Genomic DNA, 18,692 nt, shown 5'->3' on the forward strand with positions numbered 1-18,692 from the left:
CCTGATCTCCCCTCCCCCGTCCTCCTTTTCTGATATTACAGCTAAAATCCTGGGCAAAGTCCAGAAGCCGAGAAGGCTCTGGATTCCAACAAGCCCTAAGTGGCTGGAGCACTAGAGCAGATTCCAAGCCTACTAATCCAAATATCCATTCGTACGAGTGGCAAATGGCCAGTCTTCCTCCCCGGCTGCTACAGGTGGGACAGAGAGCCCGAGGGAGGGTCAGCACTGCTAGGCAAGTGCCACCCAGTCCGTGCAGCCTGCAGACTGGCAGCACACAGGTGGCCGTGAAGCTGGCCCCTCGGTCAGTCGGTCACTGGGAGTAAAGGAGCCTCTGCCTGTCTCTTTGAATTACAGTGATTACTGTCAGTGAGGGAGAGACAACCCAGTGAATGTCAGCCGCCGCCCATCAGATCTGCAGATTTTTCTCCGTGGAAGAGAAAAGTATTTTGGGAAAGAATGGAAATTAAGGAGGAGAGGGCTAAGGCTCAAACATGACCCAAGAACAAAAAGCATTACCCTTTCTCCAAATGGTATTATTTCAGGAAAACTGGACAGACCTTCTGCCCAAACTTCTTACTCCACTGAGCTATCAGATTCCATTATCAATAATTAATCCACGATAGCCTTTCATATTGTCCTTCAGCAGTCTCTTTCAATATGACTATCCCTGAAAGGCTTAACATCCACATAATCTAAGACCTTGCTGGGAATTGGTTTTGCTGCGGGCTACATGGGAAACTTGGGTATTGGGAACAAGAAGATTGCTGCGCAAAAAAAGAAAGAGGAAGAGGAAGTGGAACAGCCCCAAGGTTCTCTTGTCAACCTCATGTTGCATACCTGCTTGGATGCTGATATGAAAATAGCATTTTCTCCAGTGATTTGAAGGATGACTGTGGGTAAAGTCTTGGATGTTAACAATGCCCTATCCCTGTTTTTTCAGTACAAATACCATATGGGAAATGTGGGAATTTAAGCAAGAGAAGTATAAATGTAAACATAAATATAAAATCTATGACTTTACAAGTTAATTTGGTGATACAATCCTAATATATTCCTTAAGCATAACTAGTATATAATTAATATATTAAGATATATATTATAAACATGTTATATGTGTTATAGAATATGTAAGTACATATTATATATATCTAATACATACAACCATTATGTTTAAAGGGATATGTTTATCCATCACCCAGTTCATTTTATCTACCTTACGAATTTCACATAATTGGAACAAATGGCAATAAGATCCATATGAGCTAACATGATTTCTGAGGATGGTCAGTTTTTAGGAGTATTTCCTAAGAAGGAACAAGGTAACCAGATTTAGGACACCCTCGGGACCTTTATTTTTACAATAATTCAGAATAGAAATTATGGCACAAACTGAAGGGGAGAATTTTGTCATTACTTTCAAATTTGCCAGCTTAATTATTTCCCGTGGAACAGAAGAAACCCTTTCGGGATGACGTGAGTTTGGAATTTCGTTAACAAGGTAGGGATGTGCACTTCACATCTTGTAGCTCAAAAATGCAGTCCCTCTCGTGACAACAGAAGACCGGGCTGTGTCTATGCTACACACGGTGGTTTAGGAAAAACCTGACAAGCTAACAATAGACCTGCATGCTGGGAGGAGCAGTCATTTATTTTCCCTTGTATTTTCTTCCCATGAGACTCCACAGAGAGCCAGATGCATGCCCATGCATGCATAAGGCAAGAGCATAGAAATTAATATGCCTCATCCAGAGAAATTTCAGTCACCTCGCGCTAAGCTGCTGGGCTCATCTTTGGAAAGTTCATCCTTGAAGGCTGAATAAAATTTCTGCTGTTCCGCTTTTTGTATAAAGCATCATGTTGTTTGCTTAAAAATGGAAAGTTCATTTTATTAAGCTTTCTCACTGTGATTAGGTTCTTCAGAGTATTAGCTCTGTTATCATTTTTCAAGTGTGCCTTTTTAATAGTTTGCTCTGCTGACTTTCTAGAAGTTCTCTGATGGGGTTTTCTCAGCCATTTTTACCTTCTGTCCGTATCATGTTTCACTGTTCTGCAGCATTTAGATCCTTTACATTGCAGGGCAGAAGTGATTCAGGGCAAAACAAGGGGGAACATATGCCTTCTTTTTTTAAAAGTCGTGGATGGATATGTATATCTATCCAACTTTGGGAGAAAAGCCTTTTTTTCTTTTTTTTTCTCTTTTTTTTTTTTTAAATATGTGCTCTACTACTCGATGTAGTCACGTTAAAAACTTGAGGACAGATAAAATTTGTCCTCAGAAGTCACAGTTTCTTTTCAGAAAATTGAAAACCTTTGATGAATGTTGCAAAGCCCCAGAATTGTTGGGTGCTGTGGTTTGTGCTGGGGATGTCACATTAAGTAGGAGAAAATTCCGACAGACTCTACTTAGTTCTCCCCACTAACACCAATTCTTGTTTTGAGTCTGCTCTCAAAGCGTATATGACACCTACCCCCACCACGTGCAAGCAATGGCTTCTTTCCTAGGAGGTGATTGACGGCCAGGAGGCATCCAGCTGAATTGTCTAGTTTTTCAAAAAAGGGATAAAAGGAAAAGCAAGGAGATGTGTATGAAATGGGGTCTGTGGCGGAGGCGGGGATATAGTGGAGACAGGTTCAGTAAAGTTATCATTATATGTCCAAAGGAGAGGACTTTGAAAGAGAATTGAAGGACGCATGTAACGGGAACTGTCTGTTGGGAGAAAAAAAGCTAGGTGACAGTAAACTCCATCTCATAACTCCATAAAGAATTCATCTGGCTCGGGGGGTTTCGGTTCAGCAACGAGTCGGACATTATCAGATTGCCTCTAGAAGTTCCAACATGTATTACCCTCGATGAGGATTTCTCCCTCTTGGTGGTGTTGACATCTATGGCTGGATAAGCGTTTGTCGGGCGGGTGTGTTCTGAGCACGGGAGGCGGGTTTGCAGTACCCGAGGGGAGGTCAGTACCCGCTGCGCGCCAGGGGCAGCCCACGCCCTGAGTCATGACAACCAAAAATGGCTCCAGACGTTGCCGCATATTTTCTGGGACCAAAATCACCCTCGTTGGGAATCTCTGGCCTAGACCCGTGGTTTTTAACCTCGGTGGCAAAGTGATAGAGTGAACCGTCAAAGTACAAGCGCAAAAGCCTATTTTCTAAGATTGATATTAACGGATCTCTGGTACAGCTCAGACCTTGATGTGGTTTTTAAGTTCTTAAGATGATTCTGTTCAGTCTAATAGGTGTAATCATCAGTTTAGGAAACAGTGAGTGCGTGCCACGTGCCCCGCATTGCCTTAGGTGATGAGGGTACGGCGGTGGCTGAGACACGCTGTCTTTGGCTTAGAGAGGCTTAGGATCTAGTGAAGATATGGGCACACAACGGCTACTTCTCTAATATGTTGTACTCGGTTTCCTTCCGGTTACATGTACAGGACACTGTACATCACATGTCATGACTGTCATCACAGAGGAAGAGCTGGTAGCCTGATGGCAGTGTTCAAGATAGCACCAGACTCCTGCCAGAACGGCTAAAACTCAAAGGCAGTAGCATCAAGGAAGTGAAGCCAATGGCACTCACACACGTAGCAGTTTCACAAAGTCCTGCTTCGATGTACATACACGCACTTGTACGCACACTTCACTGCCACGTACAGACTCACACGCACGAGCCCTTGTACACAGACCCCTCACTGCCCTACGCATACCAATACATACATGCACTTGTGCACGTTCATCACTGTATACATATACACACATATGTATACTTGTACACATATACTTTACTGTGTGTATGTATACATGCCTACATATACTTATATACACACACTTCACGACTGTACATATACATACATATATGCACCGTTGCTTCCCCACATATACATACTTCACAGCTGTATACATATCCATACATATAAGCCCATGTACACATACTTCATCGCTGTATACATATGCATGTATACTTATACCCATTCATAAACACTTCATTACTATGTACAAATATATATGTGTATATATATACACACACACTTCACTACTATGTACATAGACATACATGTATGTACTTGTACACATACACTTCACCACTGTATAAGTGTGAATACGTCTATACACTCGTACCCACACACACCTGTAAGAGAAATGCTGTGTATAGAAACAGCCACAGCAGCATGTAGGAGATGCTCTCAGTGTCTTGCCCACACCGCTTAGCACTTGCTGTTCTCATATATGCCACTGGCTTCTTAGTATAAGCATCTGTGACTCTGCCAGGGAGCCTTCCCAGTCACAGAAGCATGCCCTGCCTGTGCAGATGAAAAGTGCCGTGAAGCTACCACCCCAGGAACAGTTGCCAACCGATGACAGACAAGAGCCGTCCCACCCAGCTAGAGAATAAGCTGAGGTCTTACGTGTCTACTCCAGTTCTGTGCTGTTTCCCAAAGGACTCCGGTGTGGATGAGATCCCCTGGCACTCACTGATGCACTCTGTGTTAGATTCTTTCCCTACTCCCCCCTCAAACGCCACATCAACTATTTGAACTCACATCTGCTGGAGGGTCTCTGGGTCTGCTCTGGGACAACCCAGTTAAAGACATAGCATTATTTATATAAGCTAAAGACATAATGAAAAGAAGAGGAAAAAAAAAAAAAAGAAATGCCCATCAACAGAAGTGTGGCTAAATAAACATAGCACATCCATAGAATATTATGCTTTAATAAAAATGAACCAACTGTAGCTTCTCATAACTACTTGAATGAATCTCGCCAAACTTAATTTTAAGCAAAAAATACTACAAAACTGTATCCACTTTATGATTACATTAGCATGACCTTTAACATCAGGCAAAACTAATTCCTTGTTCTAAAAGGTATGATGGTGGTTACCTTTGGGAAGAACGAATAGCAATGAGGGGACCGGGAATGTTCTATTTCTTAACAGCCACAGTATTACATGTATATCTTCACATTGTGATGATTCAGTTATTTTTGCACTTCTTCTATACAGAGAGTTCAATTAAAAGTTCTAGAAAATCTAGGGGTGCCTGGATGGCTCAGTCGGTTAAGCGTCCACCTCTTCATCTCAGCTCAGAACTTGATCTCAGGATGTTGAATTCAAGCCCAACATTGGGCTCCTCATTAGACATGAAGCCTACTTTAAAAAAGAAAACTTTTTTTTTTTTTTTAGAAAATTTAAATGTTCATCTTAGGGTCTGTGAGAAAAGCAGTAGATCATGTAACAGGGAGGGTTGGAGTGGGGGAAAGGAGGGTAGAAAACGACATAGTAATGGCACTAGCTCATGTTAGAGAGATCACTAATGAAGGTTGGGGGCCACCATGAGACTTCGGGCTAAAATCAACAAAACAAGCAGAGGCTGCCCTGAGCCCGATCTCTGAATTGGGAAGGAAAGGGACTAGAATCGCACTAATTTTCACTCACTGTGCCTCCCCCCCAATCCCCACGCCATTCCTCATTCTTACTCTGAGAATAGCTTGATCCTGGCTGAGCTGTCTTAAGTGCTGAAAACGTCAGCAGTAACATGTTGAATAGAGACAGGGAAACCAGCATAATGTGTAATGAAGCATTAGAAGCATAAGCCATGCTAACTTTTCAAGAGGACTGAAGAGAGTCCTTTTCAAAAGTCTTAACAACCTAAAAAAAAAAAAACAACAAAAAAACAAAAAACAGAAACGTGTTCTTTCAGTGGCTTTTCTTGAACACTCACTTTCACTGTATACCATAGGTACTTACTGAGCATTTTTCATCTGAGACTGAGCACCTTAGACTGGTGCTTTGCCCCAGCAGCTAGGTTCTGCTGATAAATATCCATGAGAAATGCATCACCAATTTTATTCCCAGTCAGTAGGTAAATTAATTACTGATAGCCAAGGATTCATTCGTATTCTTTCCTATCTTCCCGGTGTGTGTTTGTAAATGATTGCTTGCTCTAGGCAAGGGATTTTGATTTCTTTACCTCTCGACCTCCAAAAAGGTCTTTCAAGGGCGATGCCATTTTCTGTTTTCTCATGTATGTCTTTATTACAATTCATCAAATTAGCTCACCGAAACCTCAGTGATTTCTTGGCTGTAAAATGTTGTAAAATTGGAGCCATGTTGCTCTTAGTAGCTTTTGCAATCTTCATTAGTATTTATGAATGTGAACCCAGGCCGTGGCAGTAATATTCCCATTACTGAAAGCCTGTTAAGAACCACATTATTGTCTTACCTTAATTGGACTTCTGTCTGAGAGGAAAAAATAAAGAACTGATTTAATTGTCTCCTGCCATTGACCTATGATATTTTTAAGGCATGGGCTTTCCTCATCTCTACCAAATGGGCCCTAGGAGGGCTGGTCACCTTGGTACTAAACTTCTCAAAAAAAAAATCCATTAAAAACTGGGGTCAAAACCAATTGGATAATGAGCCGAAAGGAGAAGTCATTCTCCCAACTTGAGGTCACATTAGGCTCCTTCTGAAAAGTCAGGACCTGGATTTAAGCATCTAGATAGTGAGGGACTTGAAATTAGATTTTAGAGGTTATAAATCTTTCTGAAAAAGAATTCTGCCATCTTTCCAGTTCTTTTTCCCTCCTTTAGTTTGGGTTCTTTCGTGCTTTGGCAACAACAAATGGATTGACTTTTCCAGTTCTAACAACGTCCGTTCCCTGGGTGGGATTCTACTTTAGAAACAGAAAACTCTGGAGAGTTTCCTCACGCCAAAGAACTATACGGCTGATCTCCACAATTCTGATTCACTGGCTTTATTTCCCAGATGAGCCATTGGACTGAGATGCAACTTTAAATGCATCGAGAAGGCAATGAGATCAGTGCCCTAGAGCTACCAGCTGCTCTGTCATTGAAGTCGCTCCAGCGACATCTGAGAAAGAGCCCAGTTTACCTACCTGCCCCCTCACTACCCAGGCCAGTCATGTTTGGAAAAACCTCAGAAAGAGGACTATTCTCCCTTGTGGTATATTTGACAGACGTGGGTCACCTTTTTCTTCTAGATTCTCCTTTTAGTCTTTGACCTGGAATACAGACACAGCAACCCTCTATTCCAAAGTAACAGGCCACTTCTGGGGCAGTGGATCTTTGTTTAGAATTTATGATGTATTTATTTGAAATACATTCACATATTGTATGTATTCAAATGATTTAGACCCTAGACCGTACTTTGCTACATACTTAACAAATTTAGTGAAAGGTAAACTGGTATTAAAAAACAAAATTTCACCCAAAGTACTCGTTGTTCACCACCCTCTTATCAAGCACTTGTTATAATACGGACAGAATATCATTTCCATAATTTCCTTTGCAAGCTATTGTACCTGACCTTGCTCAGTTATTCTTTATACTTTTTTTAATAGTTTTTATAGTTTCTCTGTTTTTATCAAAATAATACACGTACATAATTTTTACACAAATTCAATAGGCTTATAAGAAAGAACAACTGTCTCTTGCTTTTCCAGCCACATGCATTCTCCACAATCACTCTGACTCTTTTGATAATGTCCTCCCTCTGTCTTTCTGGAACTCCTGTTGATTAAATGTTGAAATTCCACAGAGTATTCTCTAGCTTTCCTGTTATATTCTCTACTCTCATTCTCAGTATTTTTATCAAACTTGGAGAGTTTTCTCAAATATACCTTTCAATTTTTATGAATTTCCACTTCTGCTGTTTCACTCCAAAAGCTCATTCTTATTCTCTGAATTTTCCTTTTTAAGACCATGCTGTGCCTGACTGATAGATGCAGCATCTTTTCTTGTCTCTCTCAGCACGTTATTGCTTTAAAGCATTTGCCTCTTGCTCCTTGTGCTGCCTTTATATACTCCAAGTTTCTTTTTCTGGTTGTTTTAGTCTCTCAGGTTAGAAGTTTACTCAAATGTCAATTTATACTTTCCTTTTCATATTATATTTTTAATAGGTAACACATTCCCATGCCTGAAAATGCAAAAAGTACATCAAAGAATTCAGTAAAATTTTCTCTCCCATCTTTGTCAAACATCTGCTCTTTTCTGATTTCTTGTCCATTGATAACCATGTCCTCGCTTACCTCTCCAGAGTTCCTTTATGTACATAAAAGAAAATGAAGAGTCTTCTATTTTTCCATCTACATAAAAGATAGCATATTAAGGGGCACCTGGATGGCTCAGTCGGTTAAGCATCTGACTTCAGCTCGGGTCATGATCTCACGGTTCGTGGGTTCGAGCCCCGCCTCAGGCTCTGTGCCGACAGCTCAGAGCCTGGATCCTGCTTCGGATTTTGGGTCTCCCTCTCTCTCTCTGCCCCTCCCCCATTCACACTTTATCTCTCTCTCTCCCAAAAATAAAACAAATTTTTTTTAAAAGATAGCATATTAAGTATCACAGTATATGTACCACATTATACCTTGTTGGTTTTTTTTACATCTAATGGTGTGATTTAAAAATTTTTTATATCTCCATACCATGTGGCACATAGAACGATTCCTCATTTCTTTTCATAGCTGTATACTGTTCCATTTTTTCATTATTGATCATTTCCAATGTTTTTCTATTATAAACAATTCTGAAATAACATTGTGAAAACATCATTTGACACATATGCAAATGTATATGTAGGATGCATCCCACAACTTGGAGATGCTGGGTCAAAAGTTGCATTTGTGATTTCGAAAATCTGTGTCCAGGTGCCCTCTATTGGAGGTACACCCATCTATCTACCCACCAGCAGTGCCATGAGGCTTCTCTGGAGACTCATTAACAGAATACGTACACAAATGCGAAATAGTTCTAATGTGTGTATTAGTTTTCTACTACCTTTGTAACAAATTATCACAAATTTAGTCATGTAAAGCAACATAAATTTCTGATCTAACAGTTCTTGAGGTTAGATCCAAAATGCATCTAAAGTAAGTTGTGCTTTCACGTGTTTTGTTAAGTGTATCCTTACTTTTTCATTGTGTGGTGTCATTTAAGTGAAGTAGCCTTTTTCTGATTATAATTTGAATATTTAAGTTATTTATATTTTCTAATACATTTTAGCAAATCTCTTAGTAACTCATTACATCAACAGGAGCAACTGATTATAACTACGTGCCCAGTCCCCAAACGTGATCATCAGGAGAAATAAGCACTTGAGATATTAGTCCCCTAGAATGACAAGATTAATGAATACATTTTACTTGTGTCTGGAATAGCATATTCTCACATTTTAATTTTTAAATATTTTCATTATGAAATGCAAACCCACACAAAGAATATGCTGAACCCAATTCAATTTATGAAGCACAACAATAAAATAATCATTCATGAAAAACACTTCGTCTGAACAAGAAGCAGAAGATAACAAATTGCTAACCACATCACGGCTCTTCCCTGTCCCATCCTTCTACGTATCTCCCCCTCAGCCAATGCGCATTATCCTGATTGTGTCTTTATCATTCATTTGCTTTTTCTTAAGAGTGTATCACTCCTATATGTATCCCCAAATGGCATGTTCAGTTTTGTTCACCTCAGAAGTTCATAAAAGTAGAATCGTATAGTCTTGTCCCACGATATTGTTTCTAAAACACATCCAACTTCTTTCTCAGAGCTGTTGTTACTTTTATGGCACACCAGAATATTGTGAATAATACACAAAATTTCCTTTTGGTGCTCTTGGAAATTGGAGCTGTTTCTTGTGTTTCCCTTGTAAACAGTACCAGTAACATTCATCTGCGTGGTTGTGGATCATATGTGCAAGAATTTCTCTAGGTTACATGTGCCAGAGTGTGATTTCTGGGTAATAGATATGCAAATATTTAACTTTACTACCAAACTTTATGCTCCACATTGCTGTGTGTGGTTTCCTTTTGCTCTATGTATTTTGATGCCAGCTCTTTAGGGAATGAAAGTTTATGTGGCTTTTATGAAATGCATCACATAGTAAATATTTGGGGGTCATACAATCTCTAGTTCATCTATTCGTCTCTACTGTTGTAGTGGGAAAGCAGCCATAGGTAATATGTTAACAAATGAGCATGGTTGTGTTCTCATAAAACTTCATTTATAAAATAGGTAACAGGCAGAATTTAGCCCATGGGTTATAGTTTGCCAACTCATGCTCTACAAATACTTCAGTATAGATATTTCATTTTTAAATAATTTTAATAGCAAAATATTTTAGCAAAAAAGAAACACAGATAAAACAAATATGACAAAATATTAACAACTGGTTAACTCTCGGTGGCCCCAGTAGTGTGGTTTTTAGTGTATTGGCAACATTTCTGTAGGTTTGAAATCTTTCAGAATAGAAAGGTAGGGAGGAAAGAGCTGCTGAAAGCCTAAATAGATTCTGCCCCTCTGCTTTCAAATAGCCTCGTGGTAAATAACAGCAACAGTCCGTAAAAGTAAGCTAAAGTACTTATTTATGATCTTTTAAAAATGTATTAATGGTCAACATTTTCAAACAATTAAGAAAAAACATGGGAATGGAAATGTTATTACTCCAGCCTCAGGAGTAGGGAGCAATATCAGAATTCTTACGTTAACACTAAACTCAGTTTGTTTGTTCTATGCTTACAAATCTTCAAAAATTTTAGAGACTCCTTTCATATGTCACCAATAAGTAAAATCTTGACTATTTTAACACGTTTTACATCAAAGGCAAGAACCTCAGATGTGTTATTAGTTCTGTTAACCTCAGCTAGGCAACAATCTGCCCCAATATTCAGTTGATGCTATTGGCTCCTTTCCAGAAAAGATTTGTAAGAGGAATGCTTTACATCTTTGGTTTTTATCCTGTTAGCTCACAGGCCAACAGTCTTATTAATAACCCTTTCCAACTCAGAACACACCAAATCATCAGTTTTATCATCTATCAAATATGTCACTTTTAAGAAATTTAAAAATATTTGTGAAAATAATGAAGAATTTTAAATAAGAATATTAAACATATTCATTTTACAAACTTTTCCAGATTTGCAATCTAACAACAACTGAACATTGGTGGAGATTGACTGCATAGGCAAAAGTAAGAAAGTTAGTAACACATCTGAGGTTGTTATATTTGATGTAAAATGTGTTGAAATAGTCAACATTTTACTTATTTGTAACATGTGAATGGATTCCCTAAAAATTTAGGGAATTTTTATAAGCAGAGACTAAACATGGTTCGTTTTATGTAACATAAGAATTCTAATATTGACTCCTACTCCTAAAAATATAAAAATATAAAAAAAATAAGCCTTTCAATTCCTATTTTCACTTGTCCCAACAGATATTAAAGCACAGTCTACAGCTGTATCAATGCGAAAACAGTGTACCATTGTGGAAAGAGATCAAGGAAAAAACAAATAATGGAGTTGATTATCATACAATTTCGTATCTGGCGAGTGCTAAAAATCAGAGGAAAATAATTTATTCTATATTTTTATATTACTTTGTTTATAATTTTAATTTACTATTTTCAGATTAAGGAGTGGAGTCAGAAAGGTTAATTTGGCTAAAGACATACAACTATTAAAAGACAGAGATGAGAATCACACATAAACCTTCAAAATCCCAGATGTGCCCTCATCTGTCACATCATTCTGCCTCACTGTAAGCTTGAAGCCGCTCCACGAGAGTACAGACACACACAGCCATGTGTGATGGGTTTGTGGAATGTGGCAGAAAACTAGGGAAAGGTTAGTAAAGTTGAACTGCAGGTGAGAGGACAAAATCATTAAGAGAAAAAAAATCATAAATGAGGAATACATTTGGCATATTGGACTACGCTCGCTAACAGATTTTATATGTGATCTGGAACATTACTGGAAACCCCCCAACCCAGGCCCCCAGGGGCCCCTGTGAGCCCTAAGCAGGAGAAGATTTCTTGGTAAATTGTAGCGTTTTCTTTCACCAAGGACCCAAGTGACTCAATGAGGCACTCTTCTTCATCAGACATCTCACCCAATAAGGGTAAGGTGTTCCCATTGGCTGGAACAACATGAGCCCCAGAGAAGGTGGAGTGTAGTTCAGGGAGAAGGCTACAAAGACCGAACGACACCTGCAGAGCAAGTCTGCAGGGCCCGCTAAATTCCATTTTCTCCTTCCGCAGCAGGGCTGTAGTGCGCTCATTAGCTAAACTGTATTTCTCGGCCCCTCTTGACACGGGGTGTGGCCCTAGAATTAATTTCTAATGAATGAAGCGTAAATGGAAATTTGCGCCACTCCCAGGTTTACACCTTTAAGAAGCAAGTAGGGGCGCCTGGGTGACTCAGTCAGGTAAGTGTCAGACTCTTGATTTCGGCTCAGGTCATGATCTCATGGTTGGTGAGTTCAAGCCCCCAGCTGGACTCTGCACTGACTGCAGAGCCTGCTTGGGATTCTCTCTCTCTCCTCCCCTCTCTGCCCCTCCCCTGCTTGTATGCTCCCTCTCTCTCTCCCCGCCCCCTCTCTCAAAGATAAATATTAAAAAGAAAAAGAAGCAGGTATACCTACTTCACATTCTCTCCTTCCACCGGATGGATACTGATGAGGAGGAGACCCAGCAAATTGGCACAGCCTCAAGGTGCAAGTTAACCTGGGTTTCCAACTCACCATGTGGAGGAGAGACACCCACCAACCAACACCTTAGATGATCTCATGAGAGAGAAGTGAACTTCCATTGTGTTTGAGCCATTGAACAATCTTGGGTCTGTTTACCAACACAGACAAGCCCATCCTAACTAGTGGAGTTTGTCCATCAGTGGATATCAGCAATATTCTTCTATATCCAATGAAATAAAGGGCGGCAGTGTGAAATAGTAGGCACGCAGGAGACCAAAGCGAGTGGCATAAAAATGGCCGATCGGAGTGGCAGGAGACCTTGGCAAGAGAAACATGATGAACAAGTAGCCAGAAGAGAGGAAACATAGATACTCAGAGATCTGCTGTTCTTGAATACTTGCAGAAAGCTGTAAGAAAGAGGTTTGAGGGCAGGTCATTTGGCCGAGGGTTACTAACACCGTACAGTTTGGAACAAACTTGAAAGCATTGTCACCTAGCTTCTGGATACTGCTGGTGTCTTTAAGGCATCCAGGCCATATGTTTACGTGAATGAAAGTATACTATATATAGCATGAATATACCTCAAAACATGAAAACATTAGGGTTAAAGGATTATGGGTGGGTTTCCATTTTTTTTTCCTTCTGAATCATATGAACTTTTTTAAAGCATACCGTACACAGCCACCATGGAAAACATTATAGAGGTTCCTCAAAAAATTACAACTAGAAACACCATATGATCTAGTAATTCCACTATTTGGGTATTTGCCCAAAGAAAAACAAAAACACTAATTCGAAAAGATATATGAACCCCTATGTTTACTGCAGCATTATTTACAGTAGCCAAGATATGGAAGCAACCCAAGTGTCCCTTGATATATGAATGGATAAGGAAGATGGGGCATTTATATATACAATGGAATATTACTCAGCTATTTACAAAATGAGATTTTGCCATTTGTGACAACATGGATGGACCGCGAAGGTATTCTGTGAGGTGAAGTAAGTCAGAGAAATACAAATACCATATGATTTCACTTGTATGTGGAATCTTAAAAACAAAACAAACAAAAACCAGACTCTTAAATACAGAGAACCAGTGGTTGCAAAGGGGAGATGCATGTGGGATGAGGATTACAGGTACAAAATGGGATTAAGAGGTACAAACTTCCAGTTACAAAGTGAATAATTCATGGAGACACAAGGTAGAGCATAGGCAATAGAGTCAATAATATTGTAATAACATTATATGATGACAGCTGGTGACTACACTTCTAGTAGTGAGCGCTAAGTAATGTACAGGTTGTCGAATCGTTATATTGTTCACCTGAAACTAATATAACATTGCATGTCAATTACACTTCAGTTTACAAAAGCGGTTTAAAAAAGAAGCAAACCACACACTTCTGGTGAAAAACTTTACCTTCCTTTTGGAGAAAAATTAATTATATAATTAATTTTATATTTTCATGAAAACATTTCATATTTTGGGGTCTATACACCATCAATAAGCAATAAGGATGAGACACAAAGCTTTGCCCAATTCCTAGTGTGAACTCTTTGAAGAAATGAATATTTACACAGCACAGACAATATGACTACATGTTTGCCAGCTCCCATTACATAATAAGCAGGCTCTGTATTACGCTCATGATTAATCGCTTGGCACTTGGCACACAGGAGGTATGCAGAAATGTTCAGTGGGTGAATTTATGAATGCATGAGTACTCTAGTAGCTTTTAATGTGTAAATTCAATGGTAGTAAGTTATTTCAGCCTCGGAATCCCTATTCCCTGTTATTTCAGTTTTGCTAAGTGTGTAACAGGAAGTAATTGATCACACCTGAGATGCCTCAACGGTGTTCTTTTTTTTCTTTCACTTTATATGTCACAGCTCCATTCAACCCAAATAAAGGTGCCGATAGCATTGTCAAGTTTGACACTTTCGGAGATGGAATGGGACGATACAACGTGTTCAATTTCCAGTACGTGGGTGGCAAGTATTCCTACTTGAAGGTTGGTCACTGGGCAGAGACCTTATCACTTGATGTTGACTCTATCCACTGGTCCCGGAACTCGGTCCCCACTTCCCAGTGCAGTGACCCCTGTGCCCCCAATGAAATGAAGAACATGCAACCAGGGGATGTCTGCTGCTGGATCTGTATCCCCTGTGAGCCCTACGAATACCTGGCTGACGAGTTTACCTGTATGGACTGCGGCCTCGGGCAGTGGCCCACTGCAGACCTGTCTGCCTGCTTTAATCTCCCCGAGGACTACATCAGGTGGGAAGATGCCTGGGCCATTGGTCCAGTGACCATCGCCTGCCTGGGCTTTATGTGTACATGCATAGTTGTGACTGTTTTCATCAAGCACAACAACACACCCTTGGTCAAAGCATCAGGCCGGGAGCTCTGCTACATCTTGTTGTTTGGGGTTGGTCTGTCCTATTGCATGACATTCTTCTTCATTGCCAAGCCATCACCAGTCATCTGTGCTTTGCGTCGACTAGGGCTGGGGACCTCCTTTGCTGTCTGTTACTCAGCCCTGCTGACCAAGACAAACTGCATCGCCCGCATCTTTGATGGGGTAAAGAATGGAGCTCAGAGGCCAAAATTCATCAGCCCGAGTTCTCAGGTTTTCATCTGCCTGGGTCTGATACTGGTGCAAATTGTGGTGGTGTCTGTGTGGCTGATCCTGGAAGCTCCGGGCACCAGGCGCTACACCCTTCCAGAGAAGCGGGAGACAGTCATCTTAAAATGCAATGTCAGAGATTCCAGCATGTTGATCTCACTCACCTACGATGTGGTCCTGGTGATCTTATGCACTGTGTATGCCTTCAAAACTCGGAAGTGCCCAGAAAATTTCAACGAAGCCAAGTTCATTGGTTTTACCATGTATACCACGTGCATCATCTGGCTTGCCTTCCTCCCTATATTTTATGTGACATCAAGTGATTACAGAGTAAGTCTTTGAATGGTTTCTTCTTTTCATTGTTCCCTTATCCTGCCAATATTTTGTTATGTAGGGTTTAAAATAGACTTATTTCATCTCAGTAATTAGGTAGGTAATTGTAAATGCCATGATAAACCACCATATTATATATGGAAACTCATTCAATTTGTTTTAAAAGCATTTAATTAGTGAGTACTATGTGCAAAGCATTGTACTAGGCACAGAAAGGAAGATAAATGTAAATGATGTGGTCATTCAAGCAATTTATAATCTAGTAGGAGGAAGATGCAACACACACACACACACACACACACACACACACACACACCTCTAAAACTTTTAAGTTTAGAAAGTGATTCACAAGAGGGCAAGAATTAAACCACTAAGAACCTAGTGAGAATAATTCAAATAAGACACAAGAGAACCTGGCTACCGCAGATTAATCTGTAAATTAAAATAGACTTGTAACATTAAGCCATTATCAAATCTAAACACTTTCACTCAAGCTTCAAATAAGCATCATTATGTCTCTAAAACAGATTAAAATGTAACGTAAATGTGTTACACATGTTCTACAACTTTAGTTCTTGTACATATGAGATTATATATATATACATATATATATGTGTATATATATATGTATATATATATATATATAATCCTTGAACTAGTTAAAAATATTGCTCAATATATCCAAGTAACCTAATTAAGTCAGTATTCATAAAGTCTTCAGCAATGCATAGTTCAAATTTTTGGGCATCAATATAATTACCATCTCTTCTGAAAGACAGAGTTCATCATTCTACCATAATTTCTCAAATTATTGAAACCATCAATCAGTTACTTTTGCATTTATATTTCTGATTTTAGTATCTTCCAAGGAGTATAAGATTTTTTTTTCACTTGAGGCAATTGGTTTTATTCTCCATATGTCTTAAGTTGACATAGATTAAAGTTTTCCAGGGGCATTTCCTTGTTACACCATAATTTCACAAAGTGCTTCTGTAGACTGTAACAATCCCTAAATCTTCTATTTATCAGCAATTCCTATATTACCAAAATTCTTGAACACTGCAGCTCAAAAAGAAGACACAGCTATTTAAAATGTGGCATCAAGAGACTAGCAAAGCTTAACATAGCTCATCTTTTAAATGATTTACAACGATGTGACTGAAACCATGGACTAAACTAAAGGAAGAACAAGGAAAATAAAGAACTTAAATTCAATGTTGGTGTAATGGTCAGGCATTCTAAGCCTACCTATAAAATTTTTTGAAAACGTGTCAGTAGAGAAATTATCAGAACTGAACAGCAAAATCAAGGGTCATATTATATGAGCCATGGGGGAATGTGAACCGTTAGTGAGGGGATTAAAATGGATAACTATAGTTAATGTATTTTAATGCTGCCACTTCTATCTTTTGTCTTTATGTGCACATCCACTTCTATAGATCTGTATGGATTTTTTTAAGTTCTTAGGAAGCATCCTCAGCAGACATGATTTAGGGTACTGGGACTGTGAACCAGTTACAGTATTATTTTACCCTGGGTATACGATCTGAACCCATTCATTCTCAAAAAAGCTAATAAGAAAACAGAACAGAAAATGCTACAGAGAATAAACAAATAGCATTATAAAAGTTTAATTTTATTGAATGAGTTAGCATTTATTTCTAAAAGACAGAAAAGAAATGACTTCTTTCCTTAACATGATAGCAGTATATAGGAGATCAATTGACTAAGTGAAATTAACTGAAGATACCATAAGCTTCACCACATGGCATGAGGCAAATGGGGCAGAGGTTGTGGAGTGTTTTTTCAGGTCCATGCTAATTAAGGCATCCAAACCTGAGGCTTCACATACCCCTTACAAATAACACCAAGGCAAAATTTACAAAAGAAATGAAAAGGTAGAATGGAGCCTCCAACCCACTGGTTTTCAAATTTGGCTGTGCATTGAATCAACTGGGTAGCTTTGAAAAAAACATATTGATACATGGGGCACAGCCACAAGGATTCTGATTTAATTGGCCTGGGCCGTGGCCTGGACATCTGGATATATCAAAGTCCCCCAAGTGACTAATTTGCAGCCAAGACTGAAAACGACTGCTTAAATCAATCATATGCTCTTAGTGTCTCACAGATGTCTTTAGTGTGGCCTTCACTGTTTCTGAAATTTTTTGAAATATTTGTCAAAATTAGAAAATTGAGGAATTTTACAGAAATATCCAGATTCTTGGTTTCTCTTAACAAAGTAAAACACGTGGACCCAAATTCCCGCATGCAACATTGAGCCGGACCTTAGTGTTTATGCCTCTAGACAGAGCACACAGCTACAATCCCTGAATGCTTCCACTTGGCTCCCTTCACTTGTGCATATGCATGACCCTGTAAGCATATGAATTTGAGACTGTTGTTTTAGGAATTCCAAAAGACTGAGGTGTAAAATTTCCCACAGGGAAACCAGGTGGTTCAGATAGAATGAGCAGCATTAGGGAAGTACCCATCCATTTACAGGCAGCGACTAGGAATTTGGCCACCAAACAGTCAACAAGGTTTATGACTCAGTACTTTGCCACCTCTTGTGAATTATAAATAAATAAAGCACTTTTCTAGTCTTCAAAAAGCTTATATCCCAGATGGGAAAAAAAAATCAACAAGCATGAAAGAATTCAAAATCAATACAGAATAGTTTATAATTAAATTGGTGGTACAAGCTCTTAAATGCCTATAGGTTTGAAAGAAGAGTTGGATCAGTAAGAATGGTCTTTCCAAGAATTTCAAGAGGTGTGATTTCACACTGTACCTTGGTGGGAAACTGCAGTTACAGTGGTTAGAGAATATAGGGCGGCATGTGGGGAATATTCTTGAGGCAAGACAGGAAATGAACCAAGCAGAAAAGGGTAATATTGGTTTTACTCAAGTAGAAAATGGGTTTGGGGGAGGGGTCTAGAGAGAAACTAATGGCAATTGGCCATGTGGTCAACTTTTAACAGGCAGAGGAATTCATTTAAGTAATGAATTTAAATAATGCATTTAAATAATGAATAAGGGCTTTGAGGAATTGATATTTTTACATTTTTACTTTCTTTTGGTTGGTTGTTTGCTCAGGCAAAAAGTGACATGATGAAACATAAGAGGGGAAAAAAAGGAACTAATGTTTATTGATCAACTCTGAAACTTACGCTAGATGTTTTGCATACGTGAGTTCACTTATCCTCATTAGCACCCTGAAAGGCAAATGTTATTATCCATTGG

General features: G+C 39.2%; 1 protein-coding gene across 4 annotated transcripts in view; it reads left to right on the forward strand.

Annotated features, from left to right (window-relative positions):
• Window positions 1–18,692, forward strand: part of GRM3 (glutamate metabotropic receptor 3) — a 220,510-nt gene that overhangs the window by 180,369 nt on the left and 21,449 nt on the right. For all 4 annotated transcript variants that reach the window (XM_045052323.1, XM_045052324.1, XM_019825400.2 and 1 more), the window contains one exon: window positions 14,377–15,443. In XM_045052323.1, the coding sequence (XP_044908258.1) occupies window positions 14,377–15,443 (1,067 nt within the window). The remainder of the gene's footprint in view (window positions 1–14,376; window positions 15,444–18,692) is intronic.

The sequence above is a fragment of the Felis catus genome, chromosome A2 (genome assembly GCF_018350175.1).
Source record: "Felis catus isolate Fca126 chromosome A2, F.catus_Fca126_mat1.0, whole genome shotgun sequence".
NCBI classification, from domain to species: Eukaryota; Metazoa; Chordata; class Mammalia; order Carnivora; family Felidae; genus Felis; species Felis catus.